The 15,269-nt window shown below is 32.2% G+C and overlaps 2 protein-coding genes across 4 annotated transcripts; both read right to left on the bottom strand.

Moving 5' to 3' along the window:
- Positions 1-2,131: 2,131 nt before the first annotated feature.
- On the bottom strand, positions 2,132-5,193 carry LOC106765777 (calcyclin-binding protein). Its single transcript, XM_014650508.2, has 5 exons — positions 4,952-5,193; positions 4,714-4,854; positions 2,684-2,923; positions 2,548-2,607; positions 2,132-2,431 (listed from the first exon to the last, which is right to left on the bottom strand). Exons 1-5 carry the CDS (start codon positions 5,060-5,062, stop codon positions 2,327-2,329), a joined length of 657 nt encoding a protein of 218 aa, XP_014505994.1. The 5' UTR covers positions 5,063-5,193; the 3' UTR covers positions 2,132-2,326.
- A 4,316-nt stretch (positions 5,194-9,509) lies between these two features.
- Positions 9,510-11,131, bottom strand: LOC106767695. 3 transcript variants are annotated; one of them, XM_022784429.1, is made up of 5 exons: positions 11,109-11,127; positions 10,939-11,021; positions 10,657-10,844; positions 10,439-10,601; positions 9,510-9,977 (listed from the first exon to the last, which is right to left on the bottom strand). In XM_022784429.1, the coding sequence occupies exons 2-5, from the start codon at positions 11,014-11,016 to the stop codon at positions 9,774-9,776; spliced, it is 633 nt and encodes a 210-aa protein (XP_022640150.1). In that variant the 5' UTR covers positions 11,017-11,021; positions 11,109-11,127; the 3' UTR covers positions 9,510-9,773. The 3 variants fall into 3 exon arrangements, with proteins under 3 accessions (XP_022640150.1, XP_022640151.1, XP_014508122.1); XM_022784430.1 differs by having other exon boundaries at positions 11,105-11,123; XM_014652636.2 differs by having other exon boundaries at positions 10,939-11,131.
- Between the last annotated feature and the right edge of the window lie 4,138 nt (positions 11,132-15,269).

Raw genomic sequence — 15,269 nt, 5'->3', positions numbered from 1 at the left:
TTCATCAACCTATCTATCACAACCCAGATAGCATCGTGACCCTTTCCTGTCTGTGGTAAATGGGTTACGAAATTCATGGCGATACTGTCCCATTTTCACTTCAGTATTTCTAATGGTTGCAACATACCTCCTGGACGTTGATGTTCCACTTTAGCCTTTTGACAAGTCAAGCATGCTGATACAAATTGCGCCACATCTCTCTTCATTTCGGACCATTAGAAAGACTCCTTGAGATCTTGATACATTTTGGTCATACCAGGATACATGCTAAGGCGACTTTGATGTCCTTCCTCAAGAATTAACTTTTTTAGCTCAACGTCATCTAGGATACAAACTTTGATGTCCCAGCATTATTTCAAACATTTATACATGTGTATGTTGGTACAAACGTGTTTGCAAAGTTTTGAAATAATTATTACATTTAGATTGTCCCAGTATTCATTTTAGTTTGTAATCTAAATATGGTTCTCTACTTTATAAAAATTATTATCTTGTGAATTTGGTTTAATTATGCATCTATTTTTCTGGTTCATTTGTTTGCCTCACAATAGAAGATGTAAACACTTGCCATATTATTCTGTTTTTATTTCTCTTTTTATAACCTTGCATAGAATCTAGACTCTATTAATGGTTTTCTTAACAAAATTATAATTGTATAATTGGCCAAATTCAATAAGATATGCCTTTTAGTTTGCTTTTTATGGCAGTAAAAGAGAGGGTAGGTGAGAGGTTAATAGTGAGATGAACCTGACTATTGGCGTCGCACACTCAATAGGAACGACCCATTAGATTGTTATAGACGAAGAAAACGAGGATGAGAGGCTTTTCAGAGAGGCGGTGGAAGGCAGCGAGGTTGAGGTAGAAGGTTAGGGCGAAGGTGGTGCTGTCGAGGGTGGAGGCCTAGGCGGAGAGAGGGAGGAGGGTCGTATGAGTGGGAAGGTGTTGATGCGGGAAGGAGTGGTGGAGGGATGCACCCCGAAGAGTGAAGAGGATTTGGTTGGAGAGTGAAGTTTCAGAACGAAAGATCTACAAGAAGGGAAAGGATCCACGGTAACGAGAAAGAGAAAGTAACCAAAGCATTTTTACTTGAATTTCAAATTTTCAATTTCCAACGTGGCATCAAATATTGACACACCGTTAGTCAGCTCACTGAAAAGTTAACGTCGTTGGTTTTTGAAAACTAAAATTACAGTTTCATTAAGGAGAAAAAAAGTATAGCAAAGTTTGAAAGAGGAACGAAATCCAAAAACTTTTAATAGTTAAGAGACTAAAAACATATTTAACCTATAATATTTTAATCGTAATCTCACTTCATTTTTACATTTAATTCAAATTTAACCAAAGACTTTAGTGTAGACCATCTTTTACATAAACTACAACATTTGGTAATGATCTTAGAAGACTTGAACAACGAATACCAATAATAAAAAGTTGGTAAAAGTAAAAAACGACTTTACATAATACATTATGTTCCATAAAAACATCAACATATTTGTTTTTCCAAAACATAAATATTAATTACATAAATAAAAAATAAAAACTTCCATTTTTTAAACCTAGAAAATTAAAAAAAAATTAAAAAAATTTCACTGGTTAAAATTTATAGTTATATTTTAGTGCACTTTTCATCTGAATTTATTTTCAAAAGTATCAAATTTAATTACATTAGTATTTTAATTGTAATAAATAATAATTTAAAAAAAAAACTTATATGTTAAAGATCTATTTCACATAACATTATTTAATATTATATTAGAAAATAAAATAATACAGAAATTATATTAGAAAAAAATAAAATAATTATGTTAAATATATACAATGTTCTTATTAGTCCTATTACAAGACCTCTTAACATAATTTTTATGCCAGTTTTTCATATTTGACTTTACATTAAAAGGATTTTGATCTATGTTTCAATTGATATTAAAAGGATTTTGAATTTTATGAAATTTGTGTAATTAACCTAATTTTATAATAAAATAAAAAATATCAATTACATAATTTCGGAATAAATTTTAATCACCAAGCTTATAGCAAACTGTCATTTTTAAGAAAAATCTTGACTTTGATAATTGTAAATAAAAAAAAAAGTAATTGAAAGAAAAACTCAGTGAGTCACAAAAAGCAAATATTGGAGCAACATCAGACCACAACCATATCATTATATTAAAAAGTAGAACTTCGGTAACAATTAACTGCACATCTAAACTTCTACAAGTACCATGACCATGGGTCTAGCATTCTTTTTATAACAAAATCTTGTAATTCAATAGAGCAGATCAATCTCAAGAAACAGGAACTAAAAATCTGAATCTCTGTTTGATGCTCAACGGTAGCTACCTAAAGGGTCAGCTGTTTTCCCAGATCTAGCATCAGTCCATGCTTTTGCAATTGTTTTCTTCATCTCATCGTCCCCTTCTTCATACATATTCTGCAATATTAAATGTATATCAAAAGTCAAATTGAATGTTCCCAATGGTAAATGCATATAAGCATAAACTTCAAACAAAGTAGCTAAAGCCAACTAAAGATGAAACAGAATCTGACCTTCATCATGTCCATGATTCCTGCCATTGGGTCTTTCTCTTTATCCAAATTTGGCTTTAGCTGTAACATCAACACAAAGTTACAACTTTATCACGTTGATTAACAGGGAAATGTCATTTTAATGTTATCTTACTACCTTGTCCTCTTTGAAGTGTAAATCTAGCCAGTTTCCTTTGGAAGCCTTCACTAATGTGATGATTGCCCTTTTGGGCTTGACCAGAACCTTACATTTCTCCGGTACTATCTCCTTATGCAGTTTCGATATTGCACAACGGTAATTCTTCCCTTGAACATCATGGAACTTAACATCAAATGACATTGACTTAAACTCAGATTCAATCTTATTCTCATCAATTCCCTCCATTGATACATATATCTGTCAAACAACAAATAAAACAAGTATAGCCATTAGGAGAAATTTGATACTTTTGATAAAAAATATAACTGTTTACTTACGGCGTGTGCTTTGCTGTAGGCTATTGATGTGTGAAATTGCAGCAGTTTTAGAGAAAGACACGGAAGCAGTGGTTTCTTGCTTCTACCTTACAAAATGGAACTTGATAACTATTTATATCGAACTTTGTTCGACACCTCTAATTTTCAGAAATACTACGTAAAATCAACTTCAAATCAATGCTGCTAAATGGTAGCAGCGTTATATGCCACAATATGGCGGAATCTAAGCCTTCTAGCATTATGAGATACATGCAATGCGGAATGACAGCTTTGCTTATATCCTATTCACTTCCAAAAAATAAAGATTAAATTTATTAGTCCTTTCATCTTTTATTTTATGTTTAATTTGGTATTTTATCTTTCAAAAATTTCAATTTAACATTTTATTATTTCATGGTCAATTTGATCCTTTCTTATTCCGTCGTTAGTATTAACATTAGAAAACTTGCAAGTTCCACTTTTATGGTTTAAAATCGCCAGTAATGATTTTATCTTTTGACGAGTATAAACAATTTTTTCTGTGGTTTTAAACTACCTGAAATCACTAAAAACACATTACCAATAACCCTTTACAACTTTCCTTCTTCTCTATCTGATCTCTGCATTCTTTCTGACACCAATAAACGCAGAAAAGATGACCTCCATTGCTCCTCCACAACGATCCCTCTTCTTCATCAAGTCAACCAAACATTTCTTTCGGCCCTTCAAACCCCCATCTTCTCCCTTCCCTCACCAATGCTAAAATAAACCACATGTACCCTTTGCTACTTCAAACATAAGAAAAGCCTGAAGTTATTTTATCCTGGTTAACGTGAATAAACTATTTTTTTAAGGTTTTAAACAGCCTGCGATTGCTAGAAACACATCACAAATAGCCCTTTTAAACTTTCTCTTTTATCTTTCCATCGTCTTCATTCTTTCTCGGACACCAACAAAGATAAACAAGATGGCCTCTATAACTGCTCAAACAAGATCACTCCTTTTCTTATCCCTACCCTCTCCAATGCTTCAAAATACGACATGCATACTCCAACAACCTTGCCTCAACCTCATTAAAATTCTCAAAGGGTAAAGTCTCTTTACCTTGGCAACCTCCATGACCTCATTGTGTTCCCGTGATTCTACCACTGCACCACCATCTCGTTGAACGACAGCACCACCATGTGTGTCGGTCAGAGAAATTCTTAAAAAAAACATGTCTAACAGTCCCGGGAGAAGAACACAGGTCATCTCCAATACCATAAAACAAATTTTCTGACACTCAAAATCTAAACTTTGTGATTTAGCGTGTGGCTAACTAAAGTAAATTAACAAGAAACTCAATTTGATAATTAGCCAAAGGAAAATGCGTCCTATTCATAAATAATTAGATAATTTCAGACCACCAAGGATCCTAGTGCGGCCAATTACGTAACACAGTGGAGATTCGACCAATCTCAATGTAACATGTATTCCAGACTTTCACCTTACGAGAAAGAACTATTACAACTCAACTACGAGTCCGGTGAGATTAACTGAGACCACGGTAGTTAAGATCATGTAATAATTTCTCATTAAGCACAACACAACACAAGATGGAGAGGAATGGTTGAAACAACCAAAAGATGAACAGGGGTAGAAAACACCGTTTCAATCAATGACATTCAGATACATACTTAAAACCATGATAGCCAATATCTCCTCCACAAATAGAATTATACGACTCCTTACCTTAACTTTGTCAACATCCTGATCCCAACTGAACGATGCTAGCGTGGAATAGCTCAGTGCAGGTGAAGGCGACACCTTAGCTCCGGTTGAAATAGGAGTAGGAATCTGAGGAGCACGAGCAGCATTTGCATCTGATGATATCTGCAAAATCACCTCATAAATTTTAACAGGGAATGCGAAATAACGAACAAGAAGTGCTAAATCAGGGAAATTTGCAATGTGTGTATAAACTGAGAACCTTCTCGAGGTTGCGAATCTCAGAGGAGAGTAAAGAGAGGGTTCGAGGTCTTTTGGCGATGCTGTGGAGGTGACGAAGTTCCTCCAAATCCAATGTCAAGTCTTGAGCCATTGTTTCACTGAATCGAAATTGAAGTAGCGAATTCAGACAACTACTCTGCGGACTTTGTTTTCTTTTATATTGGGGTTTGGAAAATGCTAGAACAAGCAATTGATCTGTCGTTGTTATCTATTATTCATTAGGGTTTTTTTACCACTCCCCTTATCACGGAAGATTCTAGAGATAACAGGATCCTGCCAATGGGACCAGCGACCTAGTTTTAGTTTCTCAAACAGGGGCTTTCTTTATGTAACTCCTCACTTTTCTTCCTGCACTCTTAAATTTTTTTAAATATTTGAAATGATCTTGGGGTAAAAAAAAAAAAAAAAATTGTCTCTTCATATATTAATTTCACCTATCCATTTTTTTCTTAATGACACTTCTTTTAAACCTAGCGTTACACGAGTCACTCTTCCTCTCTTACACCTAGACGCTCACATCCATTTTTTAATTATCATTTTAATTTTGTTTTAAAATTTAGTTTTAATTAATTTTTAATGGTTGATGATTTTCTTAATTTTATTTAATTTTATTAGTTTTGTATTCTTGATTTGGATTTATAGTTTGGATCTAGGATTTAGTTACTTATTACGTTGTTTTGTTTATTTATTTTTTTAAAAATTTAATTATTTTTTTAAAAAACTAGAAGGGAGGGTTGAATAGTGTTATTGGAAAACTTTTTCACAACAATTACGATACAACACTTTTGTCAAAGATCAAAGATTTTACGTAAATTGTTAAACGCTCGACTTTGAAATCAGTTTAAACAATAAATTCGTTTCAATTGTTGAGAAGTGTTTGTTGTAGTGTTTTAATAAAACTTCCTTTTAACAAATAGTCGTTTAATGTAAGAAGTTTTTATATAAAAAATAAAGTGCAACTACAAGTTTGTAAGAGAAGCATTTAAAGAGAATAGAGCAATGGCACACAATCGTTTTTATACTAGTTCGCTCCACCTGAGCTACGTCTAGTCTCCTCTAAACCTTAGAGGATTCAACTATAATCTTTAACAAGTTACAATTGCATATTCTCACCACTCCTAGTATCCCTAGATGCTTCTGGTATCCTTTAGATATATCGTCTAATTGAGTTTTACCAGCTCCTAGTTGCGTAGTATTTTTCACCACTCCCGATATCCTTATACGTTTCTGGTATCCTTTTTATATACCACCTAGTTGAGTTTCACCCACTCTTGGTTTCCACTAGACAATCATGGTATCAACCTGATATGTTGCCTGTAATCCTTTAACTCAATTCAGTTAATCAACAAGTGTTTGAATTCTCTTCAGAATGTACAATCAATCATATTGCTTACAAGTCTTTAGACAATTACTCTCACAAAGAAGATATATGTTCAATACAATTATGTTAATCACTTCATTCTTTCTTTGACTCATATTTGTTAAAGACAAAATCGTCTATATGAACAAACGATCTCATGTTTTGAAGTTTAATCAAATAACATTAAAACAGATAAAAGATCAGAAAGTAACCTAGGATAAAAACAGAGTCTAAACCCCAAACAAACAAAAACTAGAACCTGAACCCCTAAACATAGAAATATATGAAAACACTTAGGTCTTAGGAAATCGAAAAACACTTAGGCTAGAGCAACCAGATGCTTGACTAGACGATGTCGTGTTTAAAGACATTTGAGAAAGAACTGAACTAAACACTCGATGCTTAAAATACCCGAAGTAGGTATTTGGCTTCTCTCAAAATCGAAATAGGTTCAGACGATGTCTTCGACTAAAACAATTAAAAGACATAATTGTTAAAACACATAAGAAATCCTGAGCAAGTTAAATATTTGTCTACAAAAAGACAAAAGCAAAAGAAGCGTTTACTTAAATCAAGAGGATACCACAAGCGAAATAGACACGTCATTTTATGATGAAATATCTATATGATTGGTATCTTCAAATTAAAAGAGCTTAATTGTAAAATGCTACCTAACAGTAGGAAATCAAAAAACACTTTGTTGTTCTTAGCAAGCATTAAATGAGATTAAATGTTCAACGTTTAAAAACAACAAAAGTGATAAGAAAAGTCATATCTGTTGCATGCAAAATTTACCCTAATTTTGCAAATAAGCTATTCTACACGCATCCATAGTGCTACAGATCAAAAATCAAATGTGGACGTTAGAGACAAAAAAGATAATCATGGAATGTTCCTCTCTTGAAGCAAATTCTAAAAAGATTGTACAACATACTTCAAGCAAAGGACTAAAAAAGCATGTATGCTCTAACAAAGTTGACTTACACAATGCCTGTTGTGAAAAGAAGAAAGAGAAAACACAAGCATCAAGGCTACAAACTATAAACACTGTTTAATGGACAAATATTCATAAAGCCTATAAATATAATATCTCTCAAGAAGAAAATCAAGAGGATAGAAAAAGAGGATGGCCAAAGTGCGCAAAGCTTACAATGACATATTCTTCCTAAAGAGAAAAAGAGAGAAGAGCTCAAAGAAAAGAATACATCTGAGCTGAAAAGAAGAGAAGAGAAGAAAAAAGAGAAAGAGATACTCTCGAGCTTAAGTGTCAAATCTCTTGCTATTGTAAGATTCTAGAGAGAAACATCTATGAGTGTTTAGATTGTATTCTATTGTAATCAAATCATCTCGTGGAAAGATTTAGTCTAAATTACTTGAAACCAATCGTTCATTACAATTCTAAAGAGAATTAAAACACTTTCAGTTGAACTCTTTTGAGTTGAGAAATCTAGGCGCAATTGTCTAGTACCAAGAGTGGTTCGAATACTCAAGGAAATCTCGGCATGGTGCTGAGTACTAGGTGTGGTACGAATATTCAAGGAAATCTTGGCAAGGTGTTGAGTACCAAGAGTGGTATGAATACTCAAAGGAAATCTCGGTGAGGTAGCTGAGTACCAAGAGTGATGCGAATACTCAAAAGAAATTTCAACGAAGTAGCTGAGTACTAGATGTGGTGCTAATACTCATTTGTAATTAGGTGAAGATTATAGTAGAACTCTCTGTGGAGGAGACTGGACGTAGCTTAGCTGGAGCAAACCAGTATAAAATCTCTTGTGTTATTCTCTCTTCTCTTTACTAAACAGTCCTCTTTGAAAACCTGCAACTGAGTTTTATATTTGAAAAATTTAAGAACTTCTAGGCTAAATGATCCTTTACTTTTAAATGACGTTCTTACAAACACTGCAGTAGAAATTATTCTGGATAGCACATTTATGTTCTTAAAGCTTATATTTCAAGTCAAGCGTTTAAGCCTTTGAAAGAATATTTTACATGCTTGACAACGTGCTATATCAGAAGGGTTGCGAACGTTTTCCATAAACACTATTCAACTCCCTTCTAGTGTTTTTCATGTACTTCAATCTTTTATTTAAAGGCTTCTCTAAAAGATATTCGTTAGATAAAGCTTTGGCCTTGATTCTTGAATTTTCTCAGTCTTGTCGTATGAAGCAGTCGTTGGTTAAAGTCAATTTGTCAGAGCAAGCTTGCTTTTTCAGTACTTTGACAAAAGTAGGTAGTACTATTTATCTGGCACAACTTGTTATGGAGAGAACATTCTATGAATTTCTTCTTTGTTCCAAACGTCCACTTCTAATTTGCATATGATGGAACAAGTGAATGCATGTATTAGGTAATTGGAAGAAAGTATAGTAGATATGCATGTCTTTTCTCTTATCATTTTTGTTGTTTTTAAATGTTGAATATTTAATGACATTTAATACTTTTTCAGAACAAAGTCTTTTTTATGTTATCTACCATTCAGGTAAGATTTTATCATTTAAGCTTCACTAAAATACCAAGCAATTGATTGAAGGCTTCATCGTTGGATGAAGTGAATTGTTTAGCATATAGTATCGTCTAACCTACATAAACACTTTAAGATTATGTTCTATTCAACAAGTGTGTTTAACAAGTTGTTTTTTATCATAAATTTTTAGAATATTAATTGAAACTTTAAAAATATTTCCCAAAAGTATATTCTTGGCACTTTTACCTTTTTAACTATATTAAGAATTGACGTATGTCTATGTATAATCTAAAAGAACAATAAGAAATTAACATTTATATCAGGATTAGATGGGATTTTTATGTTTTCTATAAAATTCAATTTAAATCAACTGATTCTTAATATGTTTAGATTGAAATTCGTTACAAATTTAAAGAAAAAGTTTAAAATTTGTAAAATTTAGATTTTTATGTTTTCTATAAAATTCAATTTAAATCAACTGATTCTTAATATGTTTAGATTGAAATTCGTTACAAATTTAAAGAAAAAGTTTAAAACTTGTAATTTTAAAACATTCTTTTAACGTACGTAATTTTTAAAAAATAAACCATATTATTTAATATTTGAATAAATTAACGTTTTCAAAATATTTTGTAGCTATTAAAATAGTAAATAAATTGAACAATAATTATATTATTATCATTTAATATTTCATCATATGATTAAAAACTCTGAATACTTGTTGGCCTCATTCCGTGTAGATCTATGTGCATACTTTTTAGAAAATTAGTCCAGACGGATATAAGAAATATACTAACAAACGAATTTAGATTCTTTATTTATTTTGTTGATGGTTACTCTACTATGCATGAGAAAAACATGTATTGCTTCTCTTAGTCTCATATCTGAATGCTCCTTTTCTTTGCTTTAGTGCAGACGGGAACTATATGCCTCTAAGAACGGTAGAAACTGGAAAAAGGAAGGTGACACTCTTCAACTCTAATCCTTATCTTGTGTTTGCGTCATCAGAATAATCTGAAGCTGCTTTTGCAATTGTGCTTTTATTTGGTGGTTGCAATCAATGATTCTACACACATTGTCCTTTTCAGCCTGGAGTTCCAACCTTCTCATTTCAGCAGCAGTAATTTCGGAATTGCAAGAGTTGCCACTGTTACTTTTAAGTTCCATGAAAGAGGACTTCAGCTGAAAAAACCAAAAACACATGCCAATCCAAAAATTCAGCAATTACATATTAACTCACATTACAAAGGAACAAGAAGAAAAGAAAGGAGATGGAAGACAATATAGAAGATATTGATAAGTTTGAGTAAAATTTGATACAAAAGCATTGTTCAAAGTATCATATCGAGTAGAGATAAAACCAATTAAGTGTATATAAGTGAATGCAAACTTCATCTTACATCATTGTGATAAAATTGAATTAGACTTAAATTCACTCTTAAAAAACATTGACTTAACATCCAAATATAAACTACTTAAATTTATTAAAATTAACAAGCAAACAAACTGTCTAATAATCAAGCAATATGATCTAGAAAGCACTCACTGAGATCACATCATGCATTTTTTCTAAATTCGTGCAAATTCATACCAAGACAATCTGTTAATTGTTTTCCTTTCAGTTATACGTAACATGTAATTACCAGGTTCACTCTATTCCTCAAACTCTCAACTTCCGTTCTACAATTCACCACAAAGCTCTCCGCAATTTCCTTGAATTTCTTCATTTCTATCCTCTTGGCCTCGTAAAAGCTCTCTCTCGTGTCGCGCAATTCCTCGAGCTCCTCCACCTCGTTCTGCAACGACCTAAAACGAGGCCAATTAATCAACGATTTCAGATTTTGAATACACACGTGGCTACCTGAGTTGCAGCGAAAGCGAATCATGCTTGGCTTCGAGGTTCTCGATTTGACACTTGAGAGCGAGAAGCTTGAAATTCTGAGATGCGATTTTGTGATCGAGCCAGGAGCACCTCTGTTCTGAGGCCCTGATGTTTGCGAGTTTCGAAGCCAAAGCTCGGGACTTGTCGGCTTGCGACTCCTTCTCGGCCTGCAGAGTAGAAAATGAAGATTCAGATCTCAGCATCGTTGTGGGGAAATTGAAGGGGAAAATATTGAAAATATGGTGGTGAATCGAATTGGACCTGGAGAAGAGAGAGGCGTTGGATTCGAGTACAGTCCATCTGGTGGAGACGCTCCTGGAATGCGGAGGAAAACGCCATTGATACTGCAAGCAAACAATGACAGTGAATTGAAGGAGGTAGATTGGTGGTGGGAAATCACTGTGCGATGCCAGAAATGGATGAATACAAACGAAACAGATTCTTCTTTGAACTGAAATTCTGAAGGAAGGAAAAAAAGCAGACACCATAATATATATATATATATATATATATATATATATATATATATATATGATTTATGTTAATATAATTTAATTGATATTATATATTATTTAGAAATGTGTTATTAGAACAACATTTCATCCATTGAGTATATTTTATATTTTAAAATTCAAATTTGTATGTATTTGTCCTATGACAATTGTATTATTATGTTGTAAAAAGAGTAGTATGATAAAAATAATTTTATATAAATTAATTTAATTTTACACCATATTTTTATTTTATAAATAAATTTTTCATTTTATGAGATAGCTTATTTTAATTAAAACCTTTTTTAAAAGAATAACAAGCCATTTTTTCTCTTAAGCAAAGCTTTTTGGCTAACAATTTATAACAATCAAATTAGCTTTTAATTTTAGTTTTACCTTGGAAGTATATTTTAATATAGAATGAGTGACAACAAACATATTATAAATTTGATCTTTTCATACTAAGTTAGTTTGCTTGCTGTGAGTCTTTTCTTTTTCTAAAAGTTAGGACTTAAGAGAATCATAATAAAATGTTACAAGTAATTAATACTAATGTTAAGGAAAATTATAATATATTAACCAATTGTGGTAAAAACAATTTTTTTTTCTAATATAGGTTAGCTAATTTTCACATAAAAGGAAAAAAAGTCAAACTAGCCACATATGAATATTTGTAGTAAATTCAGTATTACATCTTGTCTTAAAATTTAAAATTACATAAGATAATTATTAGTGAATTTTATTTAAATATTTTTTAAATTAAAATTTAGAAAATATTTTTTTTAATAAAAAAATATTAATCATAAAATAATTATTTTAAATTTAATTTTCATATATTTTTTTACCAATGAAAATGAAATTATTTATAAAAGATGAACTTTTTAAAAATTTATATTTTGAGGTAACTTATTTAATTTTCTTTAAAAGATTAAATTTACTTATATTAATATTTTATTGAATAATTTGATTTAAATTAGACTTAAAAGTTAATTGTTTAATCTAAGTTTATATTTTAAATATTTTCTTTTAAATAATTTTATTTAAAATTTTGAAAAATAAAATATACAAATAATTTACAAATGTAACACTCCAATTTTTTTCCATCTAAAATCTATAATTGATATAAATTATATAATTTAAAATAAAATTTCATTTTTATTTTTGTTCAAAATCTCAGTAAAAAAAACATTTTAAAAGTAAATTTTATTGAAAAAGAAAAGACATAAAGATTAAGGGTGTGTTCACTTGGAGGTGATGGGAGGTGATTGAGGGAGAGTGATTGAGTGGATTTGAGGATAATTGTTTTTGTTGTTTTTTTGAGTGAATTTGAAGGTAAAAGAGAGTGAATTTTGAAATAAAGTTTGTGAGAATTGGTGTAGAATTTAGTTTATATGACAAATTAAAAAAATTTATTTCAAAATTCACTCTCGTTTACCTCCAAATTCACTCAAATAAACTAACAAAAAATATTATCCTCAAATTCACTCAATCACTCTCCCCCAATCACCTCCCATCACCCCCAAGTGAACACACCCTAAAAGATGGTTTGAAATATCTTTCGATATTGACTCATCTTCGTAATGTATTTTCCTCAACACGTTGCTTTCTTATAAAATAAAGTCATGGTAGGTAAAAACCACAATCATTAAAATAGAAGGGAAAGTTAACATACAAACATTAAAATGTTAAATATACTTTTAGTCCATATATTATTAAGTGGTTTTGGTTTTAATCTCTCTTTCAAAGTAAGGTACATTTTAGTCTTCTTCTTTCAAAAAATTTTGATTTTAATCATTCAAAATTAACACGGTTAAAAACGAGCTAATGTGACTACACCGTGGGACCCACATGGGACCTTATCCTCTCAACATCCCCTCACATACTCAATTTCCCAATTCTCCCTCTACTTTATTCTTACGAAACCAACAACCCCATTCACTTTTCACTTTTTCTTCAAATACCCAAATAAAACATATTTTAATATATTACATTTTCCTTTTATTTTGCTTTCAACTACCTCTCATGCACTTTAAAAATCCAACAGATCCAACTTCTACTTCTTCTAACTCTAGGATTATCTTTTGCTAACATCACATACCCTATTTCTCTCATCCTTCTTCCTTTCTTAAATTTCTCTTTCTTCTGTTTCTACTATTTATTAACCAGTCCTAACACTCATTTCCTTCTTTACTTTATTTTATTTTTCTTTCTCAAAACTGAGACTTAATACCCCTCTCTTGGTCTCTTTAGCATTTCTCCTGCACTTCTTTCTTTTACTCTTCTCTACCTAATTTCTTATTAATTCCTAAAGATCCACTCCAAACCCGAACAGAAAATAAAATATAGCCTCTGCTTAAAAGATTTGTGCACCACCATTAAAGGGATCTAAGTCAGTTTTTCCTTTTCTCTCGGCCAACCTTCCCCATGCAAACAAACCTTTTCTTTCCAACACAAACCCCATGTGAAATCCTTTCCTCATTTTACTTCAATAAACTCCTCCGCAGCCATTCAAATACCTAAAACCTACTCCCATCTTCTCATTGTTCCTCTCATTCTCCATGTAAATATCAACCGTCCATACCTTTTATTCCGCCTACAAACTCTCATCCAGGCTACACTCTACTCCTTCCTTTTCTTATTCTACTTCCTCAAACACACCCTAACCTTCCTCCCAGACTAACCTCTCACCATCTTCCTCGTTCTCATCACTGATGAGTCGATATTTTATTGATTTCACTTAGTTTATTGTGCTAGAATTAATTAGGAAATTATGTTTAATTGTCCGGTATTTTCCCGTTTTTGGTAATTCTGCTTAATTTGACCGAAAATTCTAATTTTAATTAATTTGAATTTTCTGAGCTAATTATTTGCATTATTATTTTCAGGGAAAATTTTGGAAATACAATTTGGGACATTTGGAGTGACATCAATTTATTCAAGACTCTCCACAAAGACAATTTAGAATTAATTAAATTTTAATTTAGTAGATTAGGCTTTTTAAACCAAGTTTTGTAATTTTGGGCCAATTTTTGGTAGTGTAGACTAAACCCAATTACAGAGTAGGATGATTTGGCACTTTAGGGTTTCTTTACGGTGGACCCCACCCATTTTTCATGACATATACTAGACCCTAGGGATTGCAGCAAGGGGACACTCTTTCATTTTCTCTGATCTTGGCTGGGACTTACTTGGCTGTAACGTTTTCATTTTTTTGAAGCATGTTACACTTTGATTTTGGTTAAATGGAAATTGGAGCTACCAGCTGCCACTCTCGGATTCACCTTTCTTCTAGAGCTTTGAACAATTTGTATTTTTTGGATAGCTGTTGAAAAGGGAACTTACGCTCTTGAGTCATATTCCAGCCGCCACTTTGCTTTTGTTTGATTCAGCTTGCACTTAATTATCTAGAGTTAAGGAAGTAGCACGCTGGTTTTGATTTCTTTTCTTTTAGAAGCAAGCATTTCTTTTCGTTCTGGAGGAAAAGGGTCCAAGGTAATTAATTGATAAAGTGAGCAGCTGCAATGTGGAATGTGCTAGAGAAAAAGTAGCTTCACGGTGCCTTGGGCTAGCTTCCAGCCCCTTCTTGGAACTTGGCTTTTCTTTTAATGTCTTTCATGAATAATGAGGGAGCAGGCAACATCTTTCCATTTGTGTTTTATTTTGCAATTGCTACAATCTTTTCAATTTAACGTTGATGGATTATAAAGGCACATGGTCTCGGTTTTTGTTTCGGTCTCGGTTTTTGTTTCAGCACTATTTTATTCTCTTTTTGCCAACGTTGTCACGGCCTAGGGAATGGTTCAATTTAAGGTTTCATTCTTGTTTTTGGAAGAGCTGGTGCAGCACGTCTAACATCTGTAGATGTGGGCCACACTTGTGTATTACCTTTTCATTGCATTCAATTTGGTTTGGAGAGAAAACACCATAGCATCGAATGATGGAGCACACGTTGATTTTAGCAAGGAAGCTAATTAGATTTTATTTTGGTTTTTAAAAGGAAGGAGGGGAACGTATCGGTGATGAACGCTGCACGGATCTTGGAAGCAGCAAGGCTTGGTTTAGATTCTATATTTTTGAAGGCAAGCGGCTGTTACAGGGTGT

The sequence above is a fragment of the Vigna radiata genome, chromosome 7 (assembly GCF_000741045.1).
Source record: "Vigna radiata var. radiata cultivar VC1973A chromosome 7, Vradiata_ver6, whole genome shotgun sequence".
Classification (NCBI taxonomy): Eukaryota; Viridiplantae; Streptophyta; class Magnoliopsida; order Fabales; family Fabaceae; genus Vigna; species Vigna radiata.
This window is presented reverse-complemented; position numbering and strand designations above follow the sequence as displayed.

What these genes read in the sequence shown, in the direction of transcription:
- LOC106765777 (XM_014650508.2), bottom strand. Translation starts at nt 5,062, where the DNA reads ATGGCTCAAGACTTGACATTGGATTTGGAGGAACTTCGTCACCTCCAC. An exon ending in AGATTCGCAACCTCGAGAAG is followed by an intron (nt 4,855 to 4,951) that starts GTTCTCAGTTTA and finishes GTGATTTTGCAG; the next exon opens with ATATCATCAGATGCAAATGC. An exon ending in AGGATGTTGACAAAGTTAAG is followed by an intron (nt 2,924 to 4,713) that starts GTAAGGAGTCGT and finishes GTTGTTTGACAG; the next exon opens with ATATATGTATCAATGGAGGG.
- LOC106767695 (XM_014652636.2), bottom strand. Translation starts at nt 11,016, where the DNA reads ATGGCGTTTTCCTCCGCATTCCAGGAGCGTCTCCACCAGATGGACTGT. An exon ending in AACGCCTCTCTCTTCTCCAG is followed by an intron (nt 10,845 to 10,938) that starts GTCCAATTCGAT and finishes TCTACTCTGCAG; the next exon opens with GCCGAGAAGGAGTCGCAAGC. An exon ending in TCGCTTTCGCTGCAACTCAG is followed by an intron (nt 10,602 to 10,656) that starts GTAGCCACGTGT and finishes GCCTCGTTTTAG; the next exon opens with GTCGTTGCAGAACGAGGTGG.